Genomic DNA, 20,640 nt, shown 5'->3' with positions numbered 1-20,640 from the left:
TTATCTCGAAAAAAAATTTATAAAACTTTTTGGGACTTTGCCGATTTCGCACCTTTTTTCAATTCAATATTAATGTGGCTATTTTTTTCTTTTACAAAGTTTTAGAACTCGAATAATGATTTCTATTCTTGTATATAGTTGTCATGTCGTGTATAATAAAAATGTAATACATACATTTGGAAGCTTATAATGAATATAAACAACGCAAAAATTCTCGTGTTCATGTTTGAGAAAGGCACAATTGCACCGCTAGGTGGATTAAAACAGGTTTTTCTGTGGAATTACTTGAAAAGTAAAGTGTATTGTAGCAAACCTAAGTACCTTGGCGAACTCAAAGTTGATATACGAACTGAAATTGCTGCGATTAAGCCCGACTTGCTGTCCAATGTCATGCAAAATGCCCGCAAAAGAGCTGCTTTTTGTGCATAAAATGGTGGTACGATAACTGGTCATTTAATGCTCATTTAATGGTCATTTGGTCATTTAATCGACGTTGTGTTCTAAACCGGGTTTATAACAAATTGCAAAAAAATGTACTAAACCGCTTGTTTTTTTTAAAAAAGGCTGAAAAATGGCGGAGTTGTTCAATGTGCAAAAAGAATACATCCAGCTGGCGCACCCTGTACCTTCTGCTGGGATAACTGAGAAATTATACATACAAATTTTAAAGACCTGTTAGCAAAGTTTGAAATTAAATTAGGTCTATAAGCGGCGACAGAACAAGAATCAAAACCGGAGTGGACAGGAGGAGCCAAAACCAGGAGTGAAAACCCAAGAGTCAAAACCCACTTGGATTGCTTTGATTTTTTTACTCACTCCCAGTAACGTGCATAACAATGATTGGTTTCCACCGCTCCTTTGGAAACAGGCTCCTTGGTGTGAAATGTGTGGTTTATTTGAAACACTGATATGATTATAAATTAATTACTTTTTTTTTTCTTTTTCAAAGAATAATCGTGTTAGCGGAAACTCGGATACAGCCGTTCAGCTTTTCAAATGGACGAAATTATGGAGTTACCTTCTGCAGTGGAGAAATAAATTGTTTCAAGATGTCTGCTATTTGTAAGTAGTTTATAAGTTTATAAGCATTTTTTATTCAAATAAAGCAAAAGATTTGATGAAACTAAAATATCTAATGTTTCTAAATCTGTATTCATACGAGAAATTGTTCTCCCCATATAGAAATTACCATTTATATACATGTCTTTCATTAGAAATGGTATAATAATCAAGTTAATGCAGTTGATTACCATATGGATTGCCTTTAATAATCATTTGTCAAACATTTGATTTGATTGTGCCATGCATTTGAAATTTATGTGTTGCATCTATTGGAATTAACGTGTTTCAAGGAAGTATGTTATTAAGTGTCTAACACATAAGATCTAAGTGTTAAAACAGTTGCGGCAAAATTAAGTGTTAAACACTTGAGTTCAATATGTGGATTATTTGCAGTGTACAGAATAAGTTCTTTTAACTTAAATTTAGGTACTTTTGAACTGTGCGTCGCTTTCGCACTTGTTAGTGTGGTCAAAAACAAAACGAGAGATTCGACTCAGTCGAGCTCTTCCGTGCAGTAATGTATTTTTAAGTTGTTTGGGGCATACTCAAAATTAGGTAAATTCAACTTGAATTTAAGTAAATTAAACTCAAGGTTGAGTTATTGCGAATCTTTTCTTAAATCCACGTTGCGACTTTTCAGCCATGCGCCACCGGGCCGTGCGTTGAGTTACGCGCCCATCAAATTTGCATCAGTGCGAGTGAGAAAACGTTTTGACGTTTGTTTTTGTTTCGATCGCACTCGTATGTATCCCATATAGCAAGAACTCGACGAAATGCTAGATTATCTCGAGATAGACAATATTATTTTTGCCGTAGTTAAATGGAAACTACCTTCAACACGGTTTACCTAATTTCTCAGTGCCTAATTTTACCTTCCTACACGATACCACGAGATTGAGTCAAAAGTACTGAATTTTAGGTAGTTTTTCGGTGGCGTGTAGTCTCTCTGGTAACCCTGGTACCGCGGTGATGGAAGCTTGACGTATCGTGTGAATCGTACTTTATAGCGCTATACTTTATAGCGAGTGAGTGTGCAACGAACAGACTTGTCTTGTGTTTTTGTTCACATTTATGCGAAGAAAGGTGGTGAAAATTATTGTCTTTCGTGATTGTTATCAAAAAATATATCGATTCTGTCCAAAACTGTGCATAAACTCTCGCTTAATGTAGCGTTTATGTGAGGTTGCAAGCTAAAAGTGTAAGTACCGAAGAAAAACGGCAAAAAAAACGTTTTCAACACAGTCACCAGCAGAGAATGGAAAACCGTGAAGAAAAGATGTCTACTGTGATGGCTGCTATGTAGCGTATTGCAAAATGATTCTCTTTTCGTTCGTAAGGAACAAGAAATCAGATCAGATATCGACGTGAATTTCGATTTAATGAGGGCCGGAATGTGTGTCAACCAGGAAACTGGAAACAACAGGCCTGTTTAGAGAATACCTACGCAAGCTGATCAACGTTGGGTGATTTTTGGAAAAACTTATTTCCTGTAGCGATGCATTTTGCATTCAAGCGTTTGCTGGGTTCAAAAATGACTTCACGCGTAGTTAGTCGGTTATTCCTGGTCCAGATTATGGATTTCAGTAATTTGTACCTAGAACATATCTTTAACCATTAATAAAACGTCTATGAATTGATTTGGTTTTTGGAAAATATTGTTGCGTGTCGTGAGTAGAAAAGAGCATTTAGTGCAAAATGTGGATGATCCTGCAGACGTGGGAAACAAAATTGAATAGACAAGCTGTTGTGGAAGAAAGCAGTCCATGAAAAAAGTACTTACGGTGGCACATAATCCTATTTCGCGTTTTGCTTTCATTAGGCTTGTTCCAGTACCAGAAGAAACTGGAAGTACTCTGTAGCAAACCGGGAAACATCCGTCCTGTATTTTCTTCTCTTTTCTTCTGTTGATATAGCAAAACGGAGTTAAACGAGTTTTTTTGCTCTGGAATATCTTCGGTCTACTGGAACAAACCTATTTCCGTTCGGATGTTTACTTTAATTATTGATTTTCCCGCATCCAAAGTGTTTTTTTTTGTTAAAACTCATGTATTTGTTGATCGTCTGTCTCGCTCATAGCATATATTTGACATGAAAGGAGAAATCGATTTCATTATAAACACGAATTTCAAGCGATAGATAGTATATTGAGAGATTCGGTTGTAACTGTGTCAGTACGGTGGTTAGTGGAAATATGCAATGACGGTTGTACGTCATTTCCCGGAATACCATTCCCCGGAATATCACTTCCCGGAAAACTATTTCCCGGAATGTACCATATCTTGGAATATCGTTTCCCGGAATGTACCATTTCCCGGAATGTATCATTTCCCGGAAAAACCATTTCACGGAATACAATTTCCCGGAAAATAAAACTCGTACCTCACCGACCAAACTTATTTTTAGAAGACCTGTTATGCAGCTAATTGTGTTCTAGGAGATTTTACCTACTTTAGAACATAAAATCAATATCAATTCTTCAAAAGGGCTGTCGAGTCGAATTTCATGAAAGATACACATGAATCTACATCTTTACCCTTAGTAGAATCATTTTCAAATGTCTTCTGGGTTGAAAATATAACAAATTAAGAGAAATCAGCAAAACAAAAGTTTGTTTACAAATCTTATTAGCCCTATTCTAATGTTGATATGGAAATGTTGTTTGAAAATATTTTCAATTTTTTTATCTTGAGTGGTTATTGTGGTAAAAAAGCGACAAGATTGCAAAACAGTAATTTTAAAAATTCAATAGTAATTCTTCAAAAGGGCTAATGAGACTTTTGTAAACAAACTTATTTCGCTCATTATTCCGCTACCGAGTTGAATTTCATGAAAAATACACATGAATCAACATCTTTATCCTTGGTAGAATCAATTTCAAATGTTTTCTGTGTTGAAATGATAACAAATTAGGAGAAATCAGCAAAACAAAAGTTTGTTTACAAATCTTATTAGCCCTATTCAAATGTTGATATGGAATTTAATCTTTTCGATTCCGCGATGTTGGGAAAATTTATTTAAATTGATCATTATATGAACAGCTTACGAACGACTTTTGGTTTTGAACCAAAAAGAAATTTGGGAGGATTTAAGAAAATCGAGTGGGGAATAAAAAGCACCCAAATGAATGGGATATCAATGAATTAAATGGGTATCAAAATAGAAACAAATACTTTCCAATTTTCCCACCGCAGGTAGTGAAGGGGTGAATAAATTCCATAAATTCATGACCGTCTAATTCTCTGTCCCATCCCAGGAACCTACGACCAAAGGAGTGACATTAACCCTCTTAGCAAAGTCACTCCCAACGATTTATCAAACCCCCATCAAATTGAAACGGTTGTGTACGGTTGTCCACGTTTCTTCCTTATTCACGGTTCAAAATAATTCGTTGATTAAATTATTCATTGAATGAATAATTTGATTGCCGTATAATTTGAATCTTCTTTATTTTGTACGCTGCACAGTTGGCCTGGCCGCTTTAATGCTTGTGTCATATTCAATATGTGCCACAAACATTATTAATGACAAGAAAAATTGTGGACGAACGTCTGCAATTTTCCAGGATCCCTACATGTATTGGCTGTGTATGTGTAGACTAGACTAGAATAGACTAAATTCATGACCGTCTAATTCATGACTAACAGGCCCTATATTTTGCCTCATATTTGTTCCAAATTTTGCGGACTCAGTTAAAATGGTATATTTTAGATTCTTTTACTATTTTAAATCGATTCCTTCGCGTGGTAATCTTCGGTGAAAAGCACAATCACTAGAATTTTTAAGATTTGGAAATTTTGTTATTGAAATAAAATGATGTAACAGAAAATGGAAGGCGAACAGAATACCTTATTGTATATATTATTAATTCTGTCCTATCGTTTTTAGGTAAACTCCAAGCGTACTAAAAACTTCTAATGCGTTTTTTTTTTTTCAAATCCACTTCAAACCACGAGCTTTGAAATATTCACAGCATATTCTAAATTATTTTCTCCAGCAACGTACGAAGGATTTTAGTTAAATGATGCCTGTATCGATTTTTTTGGCCTTTTCAGCAAATTTAAGATTAATAGGAACGAAAGCAATGAAATTGAAAGACGAATAGATATTCTATAAATGATAAGGCGCTGATTTTAATGATATTTTCAGCGTTTCGCGTAAAATTGAAATAGCGAAAGAAAGCCTGCATAAGTCATTTGCTATCTTTCTAAAGAATCGAAAAAAACTTTAGTTTTTGACACTATGTCAAACATTACAGGAGATAGTGTAAATTCGTAACGATCAATTTAGAACGCCTTAAAATGCGGCCATCTTTGGAATTGAAAAGGCAGTGTTTTCCACAACGTTGGCAACATTTTTGTGATAACCAATCACAGTACTCTAAAAATGCCATGAACGCGTTGATTGATTTTTATAAAAAAAATAGGTAAAAGGTAATGAAAAGATATAAACATTTCCTAAAATTTAGTCAGCAATATTCCTGGAACCTTTGAAATTTTATAGATTTTAAATGTATTTGTCTGAGATGCTGCCTTCTTTTAAATATGCATTCTTCTTTGGAATTTTGTGTAGAATGTTATTTTAATCTATAATTTCTCTGAAAATAATCTTGGACTTTCATTAATTTTTATTCTCACTAATATTTGTTTACAGTAACAGTGCATTGAAAACGCCTTCAGTTATTTTAAATTTAACTACGCATTAAAAATTTCTATGTGAATTAGCCTTCTTTGGAACAATAACAAATCAATGGAAATAATTTTAGAATTTCATTGATCTAAATACAATAAATACAATGAAATGGATTTGTCTTCTTTAAAATTTTCGTAGCATATTTTTGAAATGCTATTAATTTTAAATTAAATTACGACCTTCTTTGATATCACCGCATAAGCTTTTTTCTGGACCTTCGATTGATTGATAATGATTTCAAATAAAATTACATATGCATGACAATTTTTTAAATTCATTAACATGATCAGCGAGCAAAGATAAGCTGTGAAGGGAACCAAACAAATATTTAGGTAGCAACATAGTACTAAATGCAAATGTTCTCAAAGTACTTCAGATTTCAATAGTATAACCAATTGCCGAGAAAAAGTACGTTCCGGGAAATGGTACATTCCGGGAAATGGTATTCCGGGAAGTGGTACATTCCGGGAAATGGGACATTCCGGGAAATTATATTCCGGGAAATAGTACATTCCGGAAAATGATTTTCCGAGAAATGGCATACCGGGAAATGGTTTTCCGGGAAATGGTATTCCGGAAAACGACATACAATCTGGAATGACGTTTATTTACCTAGGACAATATTTATTAACAAAAATAAATTATTCTAATTTTTTTGATACCACTCATTTGGACTTATGCTACAGTCCCTATATTTGAGTAAACTGAGAAAACGAGTATCTCACAAGTTTATTTTCATTTCTGGCAACTGGTGTGCAACCATCGCGCCCGCCGAATACCCTGCAGCTTTACGCCGCTTCGGATCCTTGAGCGCAGTTATGCGGCCAAATCGCATTACAACTTATTTTTTTTTAGGTTTATAAATAAATTATTGAAATTTTTACTTTCAGTGCCTTTTTCATGCATATACAACACTAAAATAATTCGTATTGTCACCTTGACTTATAGTCAAATGTAAACAAACTGAGTTATTTGCAGCGCAACATGTGATTACAATATAGCTAACGAATACCGAAAACCAGCACTCATTATACCAGTATTTATCAAAATAATTTAATTTCAAAATCTCTGCAACTGTTCATAGGCACCATGCAAAAACGACGCAAGATTCATTTCATTCTATTGTGATTTTCGATTGATTGACACCGGTGTGTAGTGCACTGGTTTTGCACTTTCTAGCAGAAGTGTCAATGGAACATACCAATTTTTTCTGCAAGACTTCTTTTAAATCCAGTGCAACTATTCACCATAGTAATTAAGAAGATTGTATGTCGTTTCCCGGAATACCATTTCCCTGAAAACCATTTCCCGGAATACCATTTCCCGGAAAACCTTTTTCCCGGAATGTACTATTTCCCGGAACGTCTCATTTCCCGGAATATAGTTTCCCGAATTGTACCATTTCCCGGAATACTAATTCTCATGCATATGTAATTTTAATTGAAATCCTTATCAATCAATTGAAGGTCCAGAAAATAGCTTATGCTAAAAAGAAGGCGATATCAAAGAAGGTCGTAATTTAATTTAAAATTAATAGCATTTCAAAAATATGCTACGAAAATTTTAAAGAAGGCAAATACATTTCATTGTGTTTATTGTATTTGAATCAATGAAATTCTAAAATTATTTCCATTGATTTGCTATTGTTCCAAAGAAGGCTAATTCACATAGAAATTTTTAATACGAAGTGAAATTTAAAATAACTGAAGGCATTTTCAATGCACTGTTAGTGTAAACAAATATTAGTGAGAATAAAAATCAATGAAAGTCCAAGAGTATTTTCAGAGAATCTTCATATAGATTAAAGCAACATTCTACACAAAATTCCAAAGAAGAATGCATATTTATAAGAAGGCAGACAAATACATTCACAATCTATAAAACTTCAAAGGTTCCAGTAATATTTATGACTAAATTTTAGGAAATGTTTATGTTTTGCCTTTCTCATATAAAGAAAGGCTATGCAATCACTGTAAAAATCGACTTTTCAACCGAGGCCCGGAGGGCCGAGTGTCATACACCATTCGATTCAGTTCGTCGATATCGGCAAATGTCTGTGTGTGTATGTATGTGTGTCATTTAAACTCACAATTTTCTCAGAGATGGATGAACCGATTTCGCAAACTTAGTTTCATCTGAAAAGTATAACGCTCCCATAAGCTGCTATTGAATTTTTAGTTGATACGACTTCCGGTTCCGGAGTTACGGGTTGAAGAGTGCGGTTACACAGCAAATTCCCATATAAACTGGTACCACCATGATGTTCAAATGATGTAAAACATATTAAAATTGATGTAACATTACTCTAGTTTGCGGGTCTGGATCACTAATGATCAATCAAAGCAACTTTGACCACATTGGCCACCTATGACGGTTCATGACGCCCCCGGGGAACCCGCCAAGTTCCTAAGCTAATATCACACCCATTCCCCAACGAATTCGCTACCGATTTTTACAAACTTGATTACATATTCAGATTTTTCTTCCGAGTCTGCATCAGATTCATCGTCGGAAGCAATATCATTCACATCTTCTTCCTCGCTTTGCAAACCAGTTTCGGAATCGTCTGCTGTTGAATTTGCTCGAATTTCTTCTATTATTTCAGATTCTTTGAGACGATTGAAAACATGGGCATATCGTCTTATAGCCATTTCAATTTTTTGTTTCTTTTAGATCCTACAATTTGAATAATTACGACAACTATAACACAAAGAATAGACAACAAAAATAGACAATAACGACAGAGTTAGGTTATGTTGTATCCAAATAATTGTCAAGTAGACCACAGTGGGTGAAATAAAAGTATTTACCCAAAAATATGACACACGTCATTATCGTATGCTATTTTTACATTTCTTATAAAAGAAATGTATAGAATTCGCTCAAACTTTCAAGATTTTTTTCTTATAAGAAAAGGTAAAAAGATAAAATAAATCAAAACATGAAAAAATTTCCTGCTAATATGAAGATGAACTCATCAAAATGTTTTTTCAGATAAATAATAATGTATAAAACTCATGGTATTCCTAGTAAATATTGCATGCACACCGGGCCTGCCAGGCCCGGCTTGCCTTTTTGTGCATGTAAAAAATTCAAACATAGCTGCGCATCACTCCATAGATGAAAATTTCACAATTCTTTATTTTTGTTATAGATTTCAAAGCTACTTATCAAAATTTCCATGCCCAAGCTTATACTGCATACACATTTTTTTGTAACTAAAAAATTGTAACGTGCCTGGCCTCTGAGACCCGCTTGCCTTTTTGAGGGTTAAAAAAGTCGGAAACAAATTTGGGTTGAAATTTCAATTTTTCGGATTTTATGGCTCACACTCAATTTCTGATCTTATTACACACAGTTTGTGCGTCTTAATGTTCCGGATGTTGCGTGCCATGCTAATGAATACGTAATGGCATCCGCAATCTGCAAATTTTGAAAAAAAAATGTTTCAAAATAAAATATAAATAAACAATCCCTCACAACCGATGTCAAGGAATATACAGCACTCTTCAAAGAAAAGTAAAGCACCTTCGATTATAAATCCGTTTTCTGTTTGACATTTCGCGGGACCCTCTAGTACAATATGAGCCACCCGAGCAGAGTCTGATAACAAACTAAACTTGATGTTGTGATGTAGTAGGGTTGTTATCATTTTGGTCGTTTTAACGGTTAAAAGATCAAAATCGAAAGCAGAAAAATTGCACTATGACATCAAACAGAAAACTATTTATGCTATCAGTGAAAGCAAATTGAAAACTCATTGAGATGGTGAAATATTTCATTGATAACAAAATGAGTAAGCAATTTGATGTTTGTCAAAGAAATAGAAACAAACATTTTTTTCTAAGAATGTAAGCACATCAAAATGATATCAAAATTTGATGTCATCTGAAAAAGTTTAAACTGATATAAAAATAAGATTTCAATTTGATGCTTGATATCAAAATATGTTGTTTATTTGTTGTAATTTTGATGTTGGACTTTGCTCGGGCAGTACCTCCTGTCAGTCAGTCCGCCGTCTCAATTAGTCTCTAGTAGTACTGTTGGGCATTTCTTAACCGTTAATAAGGCAGTGGCAACTATATTGCAACCTTTTCGTTTTGTTCGTAATGCAGGAATATGAAGTAATAAGTGTTCTAGTCTTATGAAATCTATTTGTTAGGAGTCTAGCAACTCTTCTTATTGCTTACCAACCTCCGTGTTTGGCTTGAGCACCACTTCTTGCTTCTGCGATTCACTCATCTCGACAGTTTACTACACTGCCTATAATCGCAAGTCAGTCCCATGTAGATAGGGAATACCATAGAACATGGGACTGACTTGCGATTATGGGCAGTGAGGAGGAAGGTATCTTTGGTGGTTCGAATAACAGAAATTTTCCTCAGCATTCTCTCATTAAACCAAGCAATATATAAATTTGTTAAGAATCACCGAAAAACATATTTTTTCTTAACTTAGTTTTTGAAAAATTTCGGTGCGGGGGGGAGGGGGGGGGGTAAACCCCCTAGCCTCCCCCTCTGACTACGTGTAGTACATAACACTGTTAACTGCATTTTGTATGAATCCTGATTTAACCCTTAAATTAATGTGACCAGATGTTTTCAGAATGAATGCGGGACACTCTTAAGCTTAACAAAGCCATCTGATAGAAAAAAGATCAATTTTTTTCGTTATGATTGCGGCGCAAAATACGATACAAATTGATCATTTTTTATAAATAATCATATTTCTCTGCTGAGTGTACTTTTTTTTTAATAATTCCTCGTTTGCAGAAACCTTCAAATAAAACAACTTTTTCTCCGCTAAAGAGAAAATTGTTTAAACCACCTTTGCGCGTTAAGAGCACAAAACCTATAACTAAATTAGTTATGGAATTTGCGTTTCGACTTCGTCTCATCAGAATCCGACACTAACTTAGTTGCAGGACTAAGCTAGCGCCAAATAGACGCTAGCTCCGAAAAAAACGAAAACACGATTTGTGTTTTAGCAAACCCCTAGTCCTGCGTGATGCTAGGTCCTGTTCATTTCGGAAGGTTATAGAAAAATCGTTTGCGTTTGCCAGACTGCGTGGGTCCAAAATAAAGGCTGTGTGTCCAACATCAAATAGAATCACGGTAAAAACACTGCAGAAAATTATCTAGTGTCCTGATCCTTTTCAAACTTTCAGACAATAAAATATAACCTATTAGCTTTTGGCATATTTGTTCCATTCAACTTCAAGGCCATAATCGTGGTACACTCGTACCTTATGCTTAGCTCCACTCATAAGGTTCTATACAACATCTGGCTGCAGTTTATTCTGTACAGAAACTTACTTTTTCTTCATATCTTCCTCAGATTTGACCTACTTGGTTGCTTCCGTAGCGCCTACTTCATAATTTCCCAGTATTTTAGATGATCTTTAATTGTGGTGCCGTTTGTTGGGGGGGGGGGGGATACGTTGGCTTCGTACTACTCTAGGGCAACATTTGAATAGAGGCAAGAAACTAGATCCGACCAAAAAATCGTAGGGCCCTTGTGTTGCTTCAACAGAGGAAGAGAACGCTTCTGTAGACACTCCTTGTGGTAGATCTACCCATTTGCAGTCCCGGTAATCTCGAACGGTGCACTCCGTTTACCACTTGAGCAGATCGCTTGCCAAATCATGTATTTATCGGCAAATTTTGAGTTTCTGATCCCTTAATTCCTCCGGAACATCAACCTTATGCTAGGCGGAGAAGCTCCGGAAGCTACCAGAAAAGCTCCGCCTTGACGTAAGTCTCATAATCCATGAGGCTTCGTCAGCATCTGGGTGTACAGTTTTCGGGCCCGTGACTTTCTTACCGTATTTTACCATTCGTCACGATTTGGAGCCTTCTGCACTTTGTACGTATGCAGTCCCTCCCGGTTCTTAGCAATCTGAACCGTATTTTACCATTCGTCACGATTTGGAGCCTTCTGCACTTTGTACGTATGCAGTCCCTCCCGGTTCTTAGCTATCTGAACGAAAGACTCAGACAGATTCAACCAAAGCATTGGGATTATACATCACTAATAGATCATCCATTCTGACCACATATCACCTTCCGTTCGATACTCAGAGTTTGTTATTAACGTTTATCACACGACTCGCCGTTGATTGCACGATTTCGACTTCTTTTCCGATGTCGCGATGAGAGAGTTGAGGATTTTCTTGGTGCTTGTCCAAAATCAATTCGCGGCGTTGCTTTTCGGGTGACTCCATTTTTTCTAATTTTCGAAAAACTCAAAGCGATGAAAATACAGTGTAAACAACACACTCTAAACTACTTCTAACCAAATTTTCAATAGAAAACACCCAATGGATTTTTTCCACAGCGTTTTTTGTTCGAAATGTAGAACACTTACTGCTCTACCAACGTTTTATTTTTTTACTGAGTTTATTTCAAATGCGAACTGTTATTTCTCCTCAGCCCTTCAGGAATGCATATACAGGGTGTTTTAAAAATCGCAATGAACCATTTATGTGAACATAAAGTTAGAATATCAATACGGAAAAATGATCTTGCCATCTGAAGCAATGCGGGACACTTTCCGGGACGCCTGATGATGCCGGACAGGTAGATAAAATCCGGGACAAACCCGCCTAAAGCGGGACGTCTGGTCACTTTACCTTAAATGCATGAAACTCATTTTTCTATGGTACTCATTCTTCGGTATGCATGCGATATTTACGATATCCTGTTGAGGCTTTATATTACATAATTCGGTGTGTTGCCAAATCGTCGCTGTTGTGCTATCTTATGACAAACGCCATTTTGGGGTAAACTGAGTTAGATATGCCACATTACTTGTTTGAAAAATCTCTACAAAGTGGCGTTTTCAGAATTTTGAAATTCTACTTGGTTACTTAGATATAGCTAGAAACATGATAAGAAATTGTGAGTTTTTTGCTTCAAATCACTGTATCTAGGGATTGGCTCAAGTTATATTGAAGTTTTAGACGGTTTTATGTGTGAAAATGTCTGAGGAACACAATGGCATAAACATTTTCGAATGAAAATTATACGAGTTGTGAGAAAAACACAGTTTTGGTTTTGAACTGGAAATAAAATATATTTGGCAACACTGTAATCAAGAATAACCATTTTTTCTAGATTCCCTGACTCATTTCCTTTAAAATGCATTTCACCGAATGTTTATAGACCATATGAACCCAAAGATATGAATAAAAGTTAAAAAGTGATGATTTTTTTCTATGGAAAATTTTCCATGCACGATTATGACGTCATACAAATTTTGTCATCAATACACGCCTATGACACGTGTGAGTGCGACTTTTGTTTACATTCATAGTAAAAACCCGCAACATAGTCAACCGATCTTCGTAATATTTGTGAGATTAATGCAGAACAGATAGAAGCACCAATTGTCTTCTTTGGATTGTTTATACAATTTATAAGTTTCAAGATATTCAATCTCAAACTTTAAAAATCGTTTTTCTCGAAATGTGCTAAATGGCGCTTGTCATAAGATAGCACAACAGCGACGAAATGGCAAAAGTATGTCTTTAAGGGTTAAAATGTGGCACGGAATAAATGGACAATCTACTGCCTTTATATTCGGGTGGGCAACAATATCAATGGTGCTGTTGTAAGGTGTGGGAAAGTCTCCACACTGAAGACAGACCGTGACGACCCCCTCCGGCATCATAAAAAAACAAAAGAAAAAATTCAATAATTATTATTGTATTCGAATTTCAGTCGGGTTTCCAATGACTGCCAATAAAGACATGTTTAAACACAACTCACTATTACTTACTATTTTAGTATTATACAGTATTTCACTTTTTTTTAATTTTATGGATTTTCCATCATTTTCTTGTTTCATCATTATTATTTATATGACGGAAAATGCGATCGCGTGAATCCTTTTCAATGTTTTCCTTGGCTTGATACAAAATTTTATGTAACTGACAAGTTTTCGTTCTGCTGATAAATAAATTACAAATTACAAACATGTTTTTAAAGGGTGAAGATGGAACCATAAAAATGTGATCTCCTTTCTTTTTGTACGGGTTATGCTGTCTTCTTTATCAATAATGAACATTTTCTTATTTGCATCAGTATGAACATATTCGCAACAATGTCCAATTTAGGAAAAGACAAGAAATGTTGCATTACTCAATACATTCATCTTACCGATATAACCAGTGTACGACGGAAATAAATGCTTGCTCGATTCGCGCTTAGCACAGCGTTACTTAAAACAGTATTATTGGCATTGTTGAATAAAACCATATGCAGTCAAAACTTAATTTTTCTCTCGCTCTTCTCTTTTGGTTTCAGTAAACGTTTGTTTGTCCCTTTGCGCTGCCACTCGCCGCCATGGAGGAAGACACCGAGTACAAGAAGCTCCCTGTCGACGAACGGTGCGTGCATAAACTGTGGAAGGCTCGCGTAGACGGTTACGAGGAGGCAGCGAAATTATTTCGCACAATCGATGACGAAAAATCTCCGGAATGGAACAAATATCTGGGTCTCATAAAAAAGTTTGTCATCGACAGTAATGCAGTGGCGCAAGAGAAGGGGCTGGAGGCGGCCCTTGTGTTTATTGAGAACAGTGGTAACGCTGGTAAAACGGTCGGAGAAGTTATGGGAGGAATCATCACAAAATGCATTGGTGCGCCCAAGGCCAAAACCAAGGATTTAGCTGTGCAGATCACATTGATGTACATCGAGATCGAGAAGCAAGAGATTGTACTGGAAGAATTGCTGAAGGGGACGGAACAGAAGAATCCTAAAATCGTTGCATCTTGTGTTGTTACGATTACGCAGGCTCTAAGAGAGTTCGGTAGTAAGGTCATTAGCATAAAACCCATTGTTAAGAAACTTCCAGCTATTTTGAGTGATCGTGATAAATCGGTACGGGATGAGTCTAAATCGCTGACTATTGAAATCTACCGTTGGATTGGAGCAGCGTTCAAATCACAAATTGCCTCTCTTCCGGCTGTGTTATTGACTGAGTTGGAGGCCGAATTTGAGAAAGTGAGTAATAGTAAGGCAGTTCCAACGAGATTTTTACGTTCGCAGCAGGAGAAACAAATGCTGGCAACAGTTGCAAGTAGTGGTGATGTGGAAGACGGAGCAATTGATGAAGAGGCCGATGAGGCGGAAGAGGTCGATCCATTGGATCTGATAGATCCGGTTGACATTTTATCTAAGCTTCCAAAAGACTTCTACGATAAATTGGAAGCCAAAAAGTGGCAAGAAAGGAAGGAGTCACTGGAAGCGTTAGAAACATTGCTGCAGAATCCGAAACTACAACCTGGTGATTACGGTGATGTGGTCCGAGCTCTTAAGAAAGTTATCACTAAGGACACAAATGTAGTTTTAGTAGCGCTCGGTGGAAAATGTTTGGCAATGCTTGCCAAAGGTTTGGCTAAAAAATTCAATCCATATGCTGGGGTAATTTTTGTTCGTAGATTTTGGTAGGAAACATTTATCAATTTTATTCTTGTTACAGGCATGTATTCCAGCTATTTTGGAGAAATTCAAAGAAAAGAAAACTAACGTCGTTACAGCTCTAAGAGATGCTATCGATGCAATTTACCCTTCCACGACAATGGATGCAATTCAGGAGGATATTTTGGAAGCATTGGCAAATAAAAATCCAAACGTAAAAATGGAAACAGCTTCATTTTTGGGTAAACTAATTGTACAAACAGCCAAGTTTTAATCTTCAAACATTATTTTTGTAGCTCGAGCGTTCACAAAGACATTACCAACAATGCTCAACAAAAAACTTCTCAAAGTCGTCGTTACTGCTCTCCTCAAAACGTTGAATGAATCCGATCCGGCAGTTCGCGATGCGTCAGCGGAAGCACTTGGTACTGCCATGAAGTTAGTTGGCGAAAAAGCCATTGGTCCATTCCTTACCGAAGTGGATGCTTTGAAACTTGCCAAAATAAAAGAGTGCTGTGAGAAAGCAGTTATTACTATTAAAATTCCGGGTCCAAAAAAAGAACGACCTGCAACAGCTCCTGCAAAAAGTTGTGCCGCACCAACAGCGATTACCGGAGCCGTTAAAAAAGGTGGATCGTCAGAACCAAAACCAGTGGCCAGACCTGCAACGGCTGGTATCAAAAAACCAGGGATAAAAAAATTACCAAGTGCTGGTGGAGGAACAGGCATTTCCAAATCGGCAAGTGCGGCAAAGGTTCTTCCGACAGAGCGTGATATGTCACAAGAAGAAATAGACGAAAAAGTTACGGATATCTTACCTCCGGATGTTGTTCAAGGACTGAGTGATTCCAACTGGAAAACGCGATTAGCGGCGATCGAATCCTTATCGGGTGTGCTATCTGATCTAGATCCTAAATGTGGTCACTCGCAGGTGATCCTGCGGTTTCTCGCTAAAAAACCGGGTCTGAAAGATACCAATTTCCAAGTGTTGAAAATAAAGTTAGAAAGTGTGCGGGAGACGATTGAACGACTTGGTATTACGGTTACAACTGCTGATTACATAATAAATGATATTACTGAGAAACTAGGCGATGTGAAAAATAACGGACCTTCTGGACAGGCGTTAACCGCTATTGCAGAGTCAATCAAGTTGGAATATGTTATTTCCAAAGTTATGGAATTTGCTTTTGAGCAAAAATCTCCAAAAGTCCAACAGGAAGCTCTCACATGGGTTAACAATGCGATCAGAGAGTTTGGCTTTCAGGTAAATCCCAAATTATTGCTTGATGATTCTAAAAAGGCTGTTCAGAGTATTAATCCAGCAGTCCGAGCAGCCGGAATTGCCTTGCTTGGAACCATGTACCTATTCATGGGGAATACATTGGTTATGTTTTTTGAAAACGAAAAGCCAGCTTTAAAGCAACAAATTCAGGCTGAGTTTGATAAATGTGCGGGACAGAAACCTCCCGCTCCCACGAGGGGATTGTCTAAGTGTCCTAGTAAAGCATCAATGGATGATAATCAGGATGAGTAAGTATTTACTACTGACATGATAGTAAGCGATAACAAATCTTTTATAAACTATTTTTTCGTTTTTGCAGAAACGGCGAAACTGAGGATCATCCAGTGGTCAACATAACCGATTTGCTTCCTCGAGTGGATATTTCCTCACAGATAACTGAATCTCTTCTCGCAGAAATATCAGACAAAAACTGGAAGACCAGAAATGAGGGGTTGGAAAAATTGAGAGCCATTATCAGTGAGGCTAAATTGATCAAATCAAATCTGGGAGATTTGCCGCAAGTGTTGGCACAGAGATTAGTCGATAGCAATGCAAAGATTGCTCAGACTTCGGTGGAAATTTGCGATCAGATTGCCGTTGCAATGGGGCCTCCTTGTAAGCAGTATGTGCGCGTATTCTTCCCAGGGTTTTTGAAAGGATTGGGCGATGGAAAAGCATTCATTAGGAGTGCATCAATTTCGTGCATCAACACGTGGGGCGATCAAGCAGGGTATAAGGAGTTTTTTGAAAGTGAAATGATTGCAGATGCACTGAAAATAGGCAGTCCGGCTTTGAAGACAGAGGTGTGGGGCTGGTTGGCGGAAAAATTACCACCGCTTCCGGTAAGAAATATTTTCATTCTTTAATTGCATTTTAAGATTAAAAATGTCGGCAAATCGAATGAACGATTCGAAAGATAGAATTCGCATCCGTACATTTATTATTGTTTCTCGTGAACAATAGCAACGACTGTTGATCGTTCGACGTCTGCGCGGTGTTTTCTCACTGGAAAAAGCGGGAAATCATGGAAAACGGGAATTATAGGGGAATTAAATTTTACCTGAACTGCCCATAACAGCATAAGAGTCCCAGGTTGAAAACAGCAAGCCGAGAAAAACGCTGCTCAAGATTGTCCCATCCATTGAGCCAAATGGATGGGACAACCATGTTTTGGTATTTTTTTGATATTTTCTGAACAAACCCGGTAATCTTATTTGTGCAGTGTGATTCAGTGGTGATACAGAATACAATCCAACGGATAACTCATTTTCGACAAAAATTCACATGGGACTCTTATGTGTTTATGGGCAGTGAAATGCTCAGGTAATTTTAAAAATTGACAACGATGATATTTGTATTTGCATTTATAAATTTGTGTTCAACTTTCAATAAGTCTTAATGAACTAAACTAAACATAACTTGACAGCAAACGATGACGAAATTGTTATGAATTGATTTCGAAATCGAAGTGCTCGGTAAACTCGTTGAAGCGACGAACTATCGCTATAATCGGGCTATTGGCAGCATAGTTAGTGTTACGCAATTCGATGTGTAGCAATGTCCGAGGGCGAAGAACTCGCGTTGGAGCGTAGAGGTTTATTTGTCTAAGAAGATCGGATACACCATACTAGCCAACATAAGCTTTGATATGAAAATAACCTGCGAAGCGTGTCTACGTTCTTGCAAAGTATGTAGTCCTGATAGCCTGCAACGGATCTCATATGGTGGCAGGTTTAACTGGTCATTTCAACGCAATTGACGTAAAGTATATCCTATAAATTTGCGCTGGACAGTTTCAATCCATTCCCTCCACGTTGCATGATAAGGGCACCAGACAATGTTTGCAAATTCCAACTGCGAGCGCACCAGTGAGCAATGAAAAGCCATGAAACACAAAGGGTCTCGGAATTCGCTGGAAATTTTAAGCATAAAACCCAGCAATCGATTCGCTTTGACACTGATAAGTCTTTCATCAAGAGTAACGCCTAGGTCCTTTATGTGGTCAACGAGTTGCAGCTGAGTTCCAGCAATATTGTAGTTGAAATGAAGCATGTCTCTTGTATGATGAAAACTGATGACAAAATATTTCGCAACACTAAGAATCAACATATTTCTTTGACACCAGTTGTAAAATGTATCGATGAAACACTGTAACTCACGGCAATCGGCATGATTCCTTATGATAAGAAAGTCATCAGCGAAAAACAGTTTTCCTCCACGCATTAGGACGAAAACCGCATCATTCACGAATAATGAAAATAGCTACGGACCTAGTGTACTACCTTGAGGAACTCCGGAATTATTAGAAAAGAATTCAGACACGCTGTCACCAATTTGCACGATGACCTCGCAGTTTATAAGGCACGATCGCAGCCAGTGGCAGAATCTCGTGGTACATCCTAGTTTATCAACCTTAAGATCAGTGTAGAACATGTCCACCTGGAGTTTCTTGGATATTTTTTCTATGCAAAACGATGTGAAGCTAACTAGATTCGTCTCAATCGATCGACCAGGAAAGAATCTGTGCGACAAGTGCTTATGTAATGTTTGCTAGCAGAAATCAGCACCTCGTTGATAAGCGATTCGAAAATTTTTGACTCGACTTTCAGCGAAGTGATTCTCCGGTAGTTCTCGATGTTGCTTTTGTCACCTTTCTTATGTACCGGAAACATGACTGAACATTTCGGGAATTTTTTGCTGCCGAAGTGACACATTGAAAAGGTCCGTCAGTGGGATCGCTAAAATATCGAAACATTTTTTCAGAACAGCTGAAGGCATAGCACTCAATCCTGGAGCATGCGACGATTTCGTTTTTTGTATTGCAGAGAGAGCCGATTGTTATGAAATGGTGAATACATCCATATCCACCGCGCCAACGGGAACATAACGGGCCGAGGTCGATGGCAGATGGCGCATCAGTCGTAAAGACACTCGAGAAGTAGCTGGCAAATAGGGAGCACATTGTCGCTGTGGTAGTCGCTACTTCGCCATTGTAGACCAACCTAGACGGAAAACCCGTTTCTTTTCTCGTCGCATTAAAAAAAAAGTTCAGAAGCCCTTCGGATTTCGTCGTAAGTTTTGTTGGATGCGTTGGTTCACATATCCTTTGTACAGCAATTTATTGTAACATCGGTACTCATTACTGGCTATTGCGAAAAAGCGCTTGAGAATAGGGCATCGTCGATTTGTGTACGCTCGTAGAGCTTTGGAACGGATACGTTTCAGATTCCGAAGCATTGCGTTCGATCAGGGAGGCTTCCTGAGAGGTTGATAGTTTGAAACGGATTTTTTAACACAGTCATGGAGCAATCGATTATAGAGATCAACAGCAGCATTTACATCCACTTGATGAAGTAGTACACTGCCGCTATAAGCATTACTGTCCCATGATCTATGGGATTCCCTATATACATGGGACAACTATGCGTAGAGCAGCAGTACACGCCAGTCGATCAGCAATAGTGAGCGGCGTAGAGCTACTAGATCAGTTTTGCGAAAATTACGACGATTCCCAGTTAAAGCTTCTTCATATGGTTAACTAATGATAGAAATGGATATTTCTAAAGCGGCTGATAGTTATCCAAAGGAACGATCACACTGGAAGCTTCACTCACAGAACACTCAGGCAAAGCACTCTTATTGATGAAGACAAGGTTAAGAAAACGAGATTGATGGTTGGAAATCGTGCTTACTTGATTTAGTCCGTGAAAAGACATCCCGTCCAAAAGTAAGCGGCTGGCAGGATTTGTTGTCGAGGATAACGGGTTAGGGTAAGCGTACCCACGTCCAGAAGAAACCCATATGGGTCCTGGTTGGTTAAAATCGCCAAGAACTATCATCATATCGTTTGCATCTGCCTGAGAAGAAGCGCGCTCTATGGAGTCTAGATGGAGCTGGGTAAGAGAGCAATCAAGTCGTTTTTCTGGTGGAATGTAAACAGCTCCAATGAAGTAGTTCTTCGCCTGCGTAGTAATCTTCGACCAAATAGCTTGATGTACTATCCACAGGTAAGGTAGGTGCGGAAGATACAGCGATTAAAACTCCCCCGCCGCTATCATGGATACTGTTACGAGCACCTTGATCCGCATGATAAATCGCATAAGAATTCCCGAAGAGCTGCATCGATGTAATACGATCATCAAGTCAAGTTTCCGTCAGAACGTAAATATCATAGTCGCCGTCAAG

General features: G+C 37.5%; 1 protein-coding gene across 3 annotated transcripts in view; it reads left to right on the top strand.

Annotated features, from left to right (window-relative positions):
* Positions 1–2,095: 2,095 nt before the first annotated feature.
* Positions 2,096–20,640, top strand: part of LOC131689870 (protein mini spindles) — a 33,838-nt gene continuing 15,293 nt past the window's right edge. For 2 of the 3 annotated variants that reach the window (XM_058975221.1, XM_058975220.1), the window contains exons 1-5: positions 2,097–2,260; positions 14,058–15,176; positions 15,235–15,415; positions 15,470–16,703; positions 16,775–17,297. In XM_058975221.1, the coding sequence (XP_058831204.1) occupies positions 14,097–15,176; positions 15,235–15,415; positions 15,470–16,703; positions 16,775–17,297 (3,018 nt within the window). In that variant the 5' untranslated portion in view covers positions 2,097–2,260; positions 14,058–14,096. Of the gene's footprint in view, positions 2,261–14,057; positions 15,177–15,234; positions 15,416–15,469; positions 16,704–16,774; positions 17,298–20,640 lie in introns of all 3 variants that reach the window. The other variant, XM_058975219.1, reaches the window with a different exon arrangement.

Source organism: Topomyia yanbarensis, chromosome 3 (assembly GCF_030247195.1).
Source record: "Topomyia yanbarensis strain Yona2022 chromosome 3, ASM3024719v1, whole genome shotgun sequence".
Classification (NCBI taxonomy): Eukaryota; Metazoa; Arthropoda; class Insecta; order Diptera; family Culicidae; genus Topomyia; species Topomyia yanbarensis.
This window is presented reverse-complemented; position numbering and strand designations above follow the sequence as displayed.